The 8,161-nt window shown below is 41.1% G+C and overlaps 1 protein-coding gene across 1 annotated transcript; it reads right to left on the bottom strand.

The window, feature by feature from the left end:
- Positions 1–200: 200 nt before the first annotated feature.
- Positions 201–6,562, bottom strand: LOC108977038 (centrosomal protein of 131 kDa). Its single transcript, XM_018946533.1, has 14 exons — positions 6,461–6,562; positions 6,064–6,381; positions 5,743–5,993; positions 4,130–5,667; positions 3,945–4,071; positions 3,698–3,835; positions 3,396–3,633; positions 3,146–3,328; positions 2,870–3,087; positions 2,586–2,811; positions 2,307–2,518; positions 2,079–2,250; positions 551–672; positions 201–494 (listed from the first exon to the last, which is right to left on the bottom strand). The coding sequence occupies exons 1-14, from the start codon at positions 6,485–6,487 to the stop codon at positions 362–364; spliced, it is 3,903 nt and encodes a 1,300-aa protein (XP_018802078.1). The 5' UTR covers positions 6,488–6,562; the 3' UTR covers positions 201–361.
- Between the last annotated feature and the right edge of the window lie 1,599 nt (positions 6,563–8,161).

The raw sequence follows: 8,161 nt of genomic DNA, 5'->3' as shown, positions 1-8,161 counted from the left end.
CATTTCCATATACCTGTCTCTTATACACATCTAGATGTGTATAAGAGACAGAACTTAGCCCTTCCTTACTTGTTGTTTTTAATTTTTTTTTATGCAATGATTTTTAATAATAATTAAATTTAATTTAATTCGTTTGTTTAACTTTCAATTCAATTTTACAAAATTTTAATGACAATATTTTTCCTTAAAATGTTTTCATAAAAATTAGAAGAAACTCAATCATTAAAAAATAGTGCTAAATGATTGAATCTTTATTTCTCTTTCACACAGTTCGTAACTGTCAATTGCTTTAGAAAACGGCCGTTAGTCTGTTATAGGATAAATCTGTACAAAAATTAGCTCCACTTTTAAAACTGTGGCATCACTTCACACAATAATCCTTGCGCTGTTGCCTGATGACCGCCTCCAGCTTGAGACAGCGTTCACGCAGACTGCCATTTTCCTTCTGCAGCAAGTCAATGGTGGCGTCCTTCTTCTCTATCGCTTGTTGTACCCTACAAGATAGAAAGTGAGGGATTTAATTTAAAAATGTATTTAGTCCAACACAAACCTCTTGTGTATCTTTTGTATTTCGGTATCGCGCTCCGATTTGATAACCGCCACCTCGCTTTGCACTTCATTGCGTAAATTATCACGCAGTTGATCGCGTTCGGCCAAGAAGTCATTGCACATCTGGAAAATCAAAGGAAAAATAATTTTTAGTTGTATTTGCATTTGCATATAGATAAAATACAGAAACGAAAATTAAGTAAATTCAGTCCTCGTTTCTAAGGGTGGACTACGTTTTATCTGCGCAATTAGCAGTCATGACTGAAGTCAAGACAATCCAGCAAGAGATTGCGTAATGGGTCTACTCTTTACATTTACAATTTTTCTAGAAACTTTCTGAACCAACAAATAGAATAGGGTATTCATAACATTTAAACAGACCCGAAATTATATTCAGTAAAGTCTCACAACTCAGTATTCCTCAACAGATAGAATAACTACTCAATTAACTAGTAGAATTTAGGGTATTCATAGCTGAAGCAGACCCGAAATTATATTCGGTAAGGTTTCACAACTCAATATTAGTCAATAGGTTCGGTTAGGTAAATCTGGTAGGTCCATTAGCCACGCATAGACCAGTTTGGTCTCTTGCTAAGTTCAAGAGGAGTAGTCATCCTTTAGAATGCCTGCGCTTGACGCGAATATTATCAGATTCTATGGCCTAACTATCGATACCTACTCCAATGTATCATACGGTAGGGACCCCGGATGCTGACAGCATAGTCTTGTCAATGCGGGGCAAGTGCTTTAGAGATGCTCCATTGTTTCCCTGATGCCCTGCTCTATACATTTCCTACTGTCTTCTCGCTCTGTCAACCCCCATCCTGCTGGCGTGTATCGCCATTTCATCAGAGTAAATAGTATATCTTACTCTTCTATTAAAACCTTGCAGAAACTGTTTATCAAAACTCCACTGTCGACAAATATTTAGCTCAATCACCAGTAATAACCCAGATAAGATAGGAGCATTTTATACAGAACAGCTCCATAAGAATAGTCTTCTCTAAGCATATCCAAAAGTTCTCGCATTATTCTCCTAATATAGATTACTTTCATGAACTCTTGCCCAATTTCCCATGGCATGATATACTGGAAACAGCTGAAAAGCTTGAATTGTTGCGAGAGTCTTGAATAAGCCTAGCAATATTTCGATGCTTCAGACTATAGCATTTTAAATTTTTATTTATTACTAATTGACAACAGTTCTAATTCTCAACAGTTTCCTCCAGTAGCTCTTTTGAGCTCAAGGATTTCAGGATAAACCAGCTCAAGAAGTCTTTGGCCCCACCTACAGAAACGTGGAAGCTCCTGAAGGAATGCTTCAGGGATAGAGCTGTCATCTTTTCAAAATTACTAGGAAAAATCTTATGGATATCAGTTGAGGCCTTAAGTCCAGCACGTGCAATTTTCGATAGAGAATAGAGAGTATTTATAAAATTATCATCAAAAAAGCGATCAGAGTCAGTTGTAGATCAACTAAACAAACTAAAATACAATATACAGCCCTAGCCACTAATTTCCTTACTCACCTTCTTGCTATGTTCCAATTCCATTTGCAACTGCTTGATCTCCGCTTCGGAGTTTCGTACTTTGGCGTCAGCTTCCGCTAAAGAACTACGCGTATCTGTGTATTTCTCACGCAGTGAACGCTCTGCATTCTCAACCAACTGCAGATCCTTTTCATACTTCTCCTTCAAACGACTACAAAAAAACAGACCAATTGAAATATTTTGAAGCGCGCTCACTCTTACACTTACTTTAATTTGGCCTCATGCTCTTCGGCATGTTTCAATGCCTCACTGTCCATGCGACTGACAATAGCATCGATTTGTCGATCACGTTCGGCACGATAATGTTGCCGGATCGCATTCTCTTTCTCAACTTGTGACACTTTGCATTCGTTCTCATAGTCGCGCTTCCAAAGCTCAAAATCGGCTTCGTACTGTTTCTCAATAGTGTTGATGCGATTCTAACGAAATGTAAGTTAGCTTTATAAGACTCTATTATACTACCACTTAAATGTCACACAAATCAACCTGATATTTCTCCTCTTGTTTGAACATCTTCTCCTGCAACTCGGCGACCGTTTGTTCTAACTCGACTTCTTTCTCGCGTTGTAGCTCCTGTCTACGTACTTGGAAATCGGCGTCTTTCAACTTCAGCTCGTTCTGCAGGCGTGTACGTTCAGCATTGAAGTCTTCAACGAGTTTTTGTCGCTGCTCATCGAAACATTTACGCTCCTCCTCTAACTGACGCTCGAATCTGTAGCAAGTAGTAGTAATTAGCAAGCATAAGATATAAGTAGCGTCAAGTAGTTCACCTTTCGCGTATTGCCAGCCGTTCCTTTTCAATAATCGACTCACGATCTTGTGCACAGGACTCACGTATAGAATTCTCAATCTGTTCGTGTTTGAGACGCGCCTCTTCCAATGAGTCTAATAGCTGTTGCTGATGTGCCTGCTTAAGTTCGTTTACTTCACGTTGATGATTGCAAGTCATCTTATTAATTTCCGCTTCTAAGCCCTTCACAGTGAGCTCCTATAAGGAAAATATATCAGCTGAAGTTCCAATATTGTGTCTCATTAATTCGCAATACCTTGATCTTCTTTGTATTCTCACGCACCCAGCGCTCACGCCTGATCTTCTCGCCAGCCAAAGTTGTTTCCTTGACGCGCGCTATCTCTGTTTCTAACTTGTGTTCCCAAGCTTGATTTTGACTCTCTAAACGGCGTGTGAGTGCAGCGACTTTCTCGCAAAGTGAGCCCTTATCTTTCAGTAACTGAGTATGAAGAAAATAAATATTTTTAAAACCTCTTCCAATCATACCCGGCGCTCTCACAACATACCTGCTCTATAAAACCCTGATGTCGCTTTACAATCGTCTCGTAATGTTTCTTCTGCTCACGCAAGCGGTTCGCAGCAGTCGCTTTCTCAGTGCGTATAGATTTCTGCTTCTCCGTACGCACTTTCATCACATGTTCTTTGGAGAGATACACGGCATTGGCGAGCTCGTTAGCGCGCAAACTCAAAGCGATGACGCGACGTGCGAGCTGATGATTGGGCAGCATTAGTAGATCGGCTAGTCTGGTGTGGTATAGAAAGTTGGAGAATAAATGGAGTCAAACATATAATACTTAACTTTACTTACTTCGGCACATCTTCGGCTATATCGGGTTCGACGACAAATTCGATTTCGGAGCGATTAGACTCCGGTATGGAACGACGTGTCTCAAGCAATGTGCGATCACAACTATCTTCGACAGTATCTAAGTAGCTGAGAATGTCTCTAAAAACATGAAAACTTGTTTAAATCTCTCTTTCTCTCTCTCTTTCTCTCTCTCGAAAACTTCTCTCATGAATGCATGCGGCTTAGCTAAAATAAATACTCAACTCACTTGTATTTGTCCGGCGACTTGCTCGTCTCAGCAGTCTTCTGCTCATTTGATGCAGGCAATGTCACCGTGTCTGGTGTTGTATTGAGCTTGAGCTCCAACTCATTAGCTGCACGCTCCGCATAGTTATCTGCAAGAAAGTGCTACGTTACAGTACTTCATTCAAAATAGTTTAGCAAAAGATTAACCTTTCTTTTTGTCTTCATCAATCTCTTTAATAACCGAAACAATCTCATCATACGTGGATTCCCCATCCGACTTGGTAGACACTTGCGATGCGCTGTCGACATCACGCTCATTTAAAATATCATCTCCATGCCCGTCTTCTCCCGATTCACCACCTGTACGCTTCTCGAAGTCGGCGTCTAAAGACTTGTGTTTCGCAAGCGTTTTCTGTTGATTCATGCTCTCGCCATGCATAGACATCCAGCTATCGACTTTGTCTATATTAAACTCAGTTAAATTGGAGTCTTCACGTAGGCTGCCAAAACTCGTCGCCTTCTTTAGCTTAGTGTTACCATTTCTTTGGCTATACGTCGGTTGACTCTTCGGCGCTGCGGTTGCCGATTTGTTTTCCTTGTTTTGGCCTAGCTTTTCACCAGAGTTCGGCCGATTATTTTCCTTCTTCTTGATCATCAGCGGTGTGGTGGCTGCTACTTTCAAGTAATTATTGATGACTGTATCATTAGTCGGCGCATAAGCAGCCTGCGACTTGTAACTATTTTCCAAATTATTATCCATTTTGTTGAGCTCATTGGCGGTGCTGCCAACTAGATGCTTTTTAGCGCCATTTTTAAAATTCGTTGATGGTTTCGTTTCAGACAAGTTATTCGGTTTGTCTGAGTAGACATTCGTTTTGGTTGGTGATACATACTTATCCAAGTATGTGGGCATTTCGAGCGTATTAGGCGAGTTGTCGTAGGCACCAAACTTAGTATTATCCTCCTCAAGTATCTGCTTAACCACCGAGTTCTCCAGCTGATCGCCGACGACACTTTTATAATCACGTATTACCTGCAGTTCTTCTGTGTCAGCGTTTCTCTTCTGACCCTCACTCTTCACATTAAAATCCATTTTATCGTCTATATCTGTTAGACTGGAACGTCGCAACATACGCTCAGCGCTCAATTTACAAGTTGGCGAGTCACAAGTGCACTTGCACTCCGCACCAACGTCATGAGTGCTGCTTGCCGTCGACGAACTGCGCGTGCTACACGAACAATTCTCCGATGGACACTTTGGATATTCATAGGTTTCGGCGAGTATGCCGCCGCCACCTGCAGTTGCGCCGAAATGCACGGATTTCTTAGCACCAGCCGTGGTGGAGAGCTCGCCACACGATAAGGTTGGCGCAGCGAATTCGCGTTTGCTATTGAAGCTGACTGCAGCAGGCAGTGTGACCGGACCTGGTTCCGAAATGGAAGCATTGTTTGGCGCATTCTTTGTAGTTCCTGTAAATTCATGCGGTTTTTGCTTTTCATTTTCGCAGTCACTCAGGCTTAGGTCTGCTTCAAATTGCATGTCCGCATTGGGCTTGGAGAAGGACACACGTCCCGGAAGATCAGGCTTGGCTTGCTTTTGTAGCAGTGATGTATTAGTTGTTGTATTATTTGTATGCCAATAGTCAGTGGCACGTAGTGAAGTGGTAGAAGCGGTGGAACCGGCAGACTTTTCACGCGTATAACTCGAAACCGAATTGCCGCTCGACAGACGCGAGGTGGAGGCGCTGCGAAAGTATGAAGTTATAAAGAAATCTTTAGTATAGACTCATATAAACCGAGTTATGTATTACAAATCCCACCTCATTGTAAATCTGTGATGCTCTACACTTCCTGTTTGCGCTTTGCGGTACCTCTCACTCTCGGCACAACTAGTGTCCGTGCGCGTTCTCTTATTGTAATCGGTATAAACCGTTGTCTGCTTCCTGGCGCTACTTTGTTCAGATTGCGTTTCTGGTGAAGAGACACTACCACGGCATAGCCAGGAACGCTTTATGGGCTCGTCGAGCAACTGTTTTAATAAACTCGTAGAAGAAATTGATTGATACCGCTTCTGAAATGTACAACCACTACATATTTATATCCTTTCTAATAGAGATTATGCAATCTGGCTGACAACTTACGGTTTTGCTCAACTTGTCCGGCACGTACTCGCCACCACGTCCTTGATACTGACCACAATTGCCACGCGAACTGCGTCCAACACCAAAACTAGTGCTACCAACAGCACCAACACCGGCACCAGCACCGAACTGACTGAGCTCTGCCGATTGTGGACGATTGAGAAATGGCGAGGAGCGACTGCGTTTCGTAAAGAATTGTGCCGAACGCGGACGTGCGCGTGTGTTATAGTTGTTAGGATTGTTGCCGCTTGGTGGTTGATACAAATTCGTTTGGGAGCTATATTTGGGACGCGGTTTCTGACGTTCAACTAGATTAATCTGCGCGTAAAAGGAGAAAGTGGTCACTTTCAAATTCAAATTTCAACAGTTTTTAGTTTTTTTCAGTCTTCACACTCACCTGCGACCCTCGCAGGCATAAATCCATACTACACAGTCCAAGCACATGCAAAACATAAACGTTTTTTCAATTATAAATTATTTTAAAGCGTGCGGTTCAAACAAAAAAAAAATATTTTTTGGCAGAAAAATCCGATTACTAAAATTTAGAATTTTTATATTTTTTTTTATTTTTTAAGTGTCATCCCATGACGCGGACACACATCGTTCAAGTTTGACTACTGAAACATATCTGTTTGCGGCTATGGCAGGTGTCCTGCGCTTTGTTTTGGCCAAACTTTGAGTTGGCTAGTTACTCGCTTGAGTTTGTTTTGGTGACTCGCCTTGTCAACCCCTCGACTAGCGTAGCCGCGAGTCCTACCACCGTTAGCAGTTCAATGCTTTGTTATTGTTTAGCAATATTGATTAAACGCTGCGCACGTGTTGGTCGGTCTCAGCTGGTCAGCGTAAATATCTTTAACATAGTTTTTCGGAGACCCTATAAAGTATATATATAAATGATCAGTATGTTGAGCTGARTCGATTTAGCCATGTCTGTCTGTCTGTCTGTCCGTCTGTCTGTATATATACGAACTAGTCCCTCAGTTTTTAAGATAGCGTTTTGAAATTTTGCAAACACCATTTTCTCTTCAAGAAGCTACTCATTTGTCGGAACTGCCGATATCGGACCACTATAGCATATAGCTGTCATATAAACTGAACAATCGGAATCAAGTTCTTGTATGGAAAACTTTCCCGTTTAACAAAATATATTCACGAAATTTGGTATAGRTAATTTTCTAAGGCAACAATGTAATCTCCGAAGAAATTGTTCCAATCGGTTAACTATAGCTTCCATACAAACTGAACATATAGTTACTAACATAAATGCCTGTGAAGGGTATTTAGCTTCGGTGCAACCGAAGTTAACGTGTTTTCTTGTTTTTTTTTGTTCATAACAACCCTGTATGACGGGTCACGCATACGTAAACTATCATGCAAACCTACCCCATTAGCATTGGTAGTGCAGTTGTTCCTTTAACTAGACATGTATGTATGTACTGTTGAAGTGCTACTGGGAGCTTCTAACTTTAGTACCGTTATGATAAGTAAATTCCACACTTGATCTATATCTGTTTGACATAATTTCCACCGATGTACGTATATTATTAAAATTTTTGATTAAAATGTTACGTCGAGTAAAAATAAATACATTTTTTTTGCAATAAAAAGAAGGTCTCATTAAGTACAGTTAGTAAGATCCGACTTAGGTCAAATATACATAATTTTATTCAACAACTTATAGGCATTTTTAAAATTGTTTCATAATTCTCTCATAGAAACCCTCGTCCAACCATCGTCCCAAAACTTGGACAGTCCATATTCACAAGTATCGCTTCAACCGAATTTTTTACCAGCGAAGTCCTGCGCCATAGACAGAAACAACTGGTACTCAGTTGGCGCCAAGTCCGCACTATAAAATGGATGTATAAGTATCATCCAACTAAAGGTGACCGCAGAGTAGATGCTTAAAGTTGAGTCAAACGCATTTTCTCATTTACGCAACAAGGGAATTTATGCTCGGCTCGGCTTTGAGTGTCCACTAAGCGGGCACCCTAAGCTTCTGAAGTGCTGGCGAGTCTCTATCAATATGCGTGAGTTGTCCAGATGGGACGCAAGACCTCGAAGACCTCGCCCATTAGTCAAATCTGACTAATTACTT

This window comes from Bactrocera latifrons, unplaced genomic scaffold (genome assembly GCF_001853355.1).
Source record: "Bactrocera latifrons isolate USDA-ARS-PBARC rearing strain unplaced genomic scaffold, ASM185335v1 scaffold_83, whole genome shotgun sequence".
Taxonomy (NCBI): domain Eukaryota; kingdom Metazoa; phylum Arthropoda; class Insecta; order Diptera; family Tephritidae; genus Bactrocera; species Bactrocera latifrons.
Note: the sequence above shows the minus strand (reverse complement) of the source record. Positions and strands in the feature narration are given on the sequence as shown.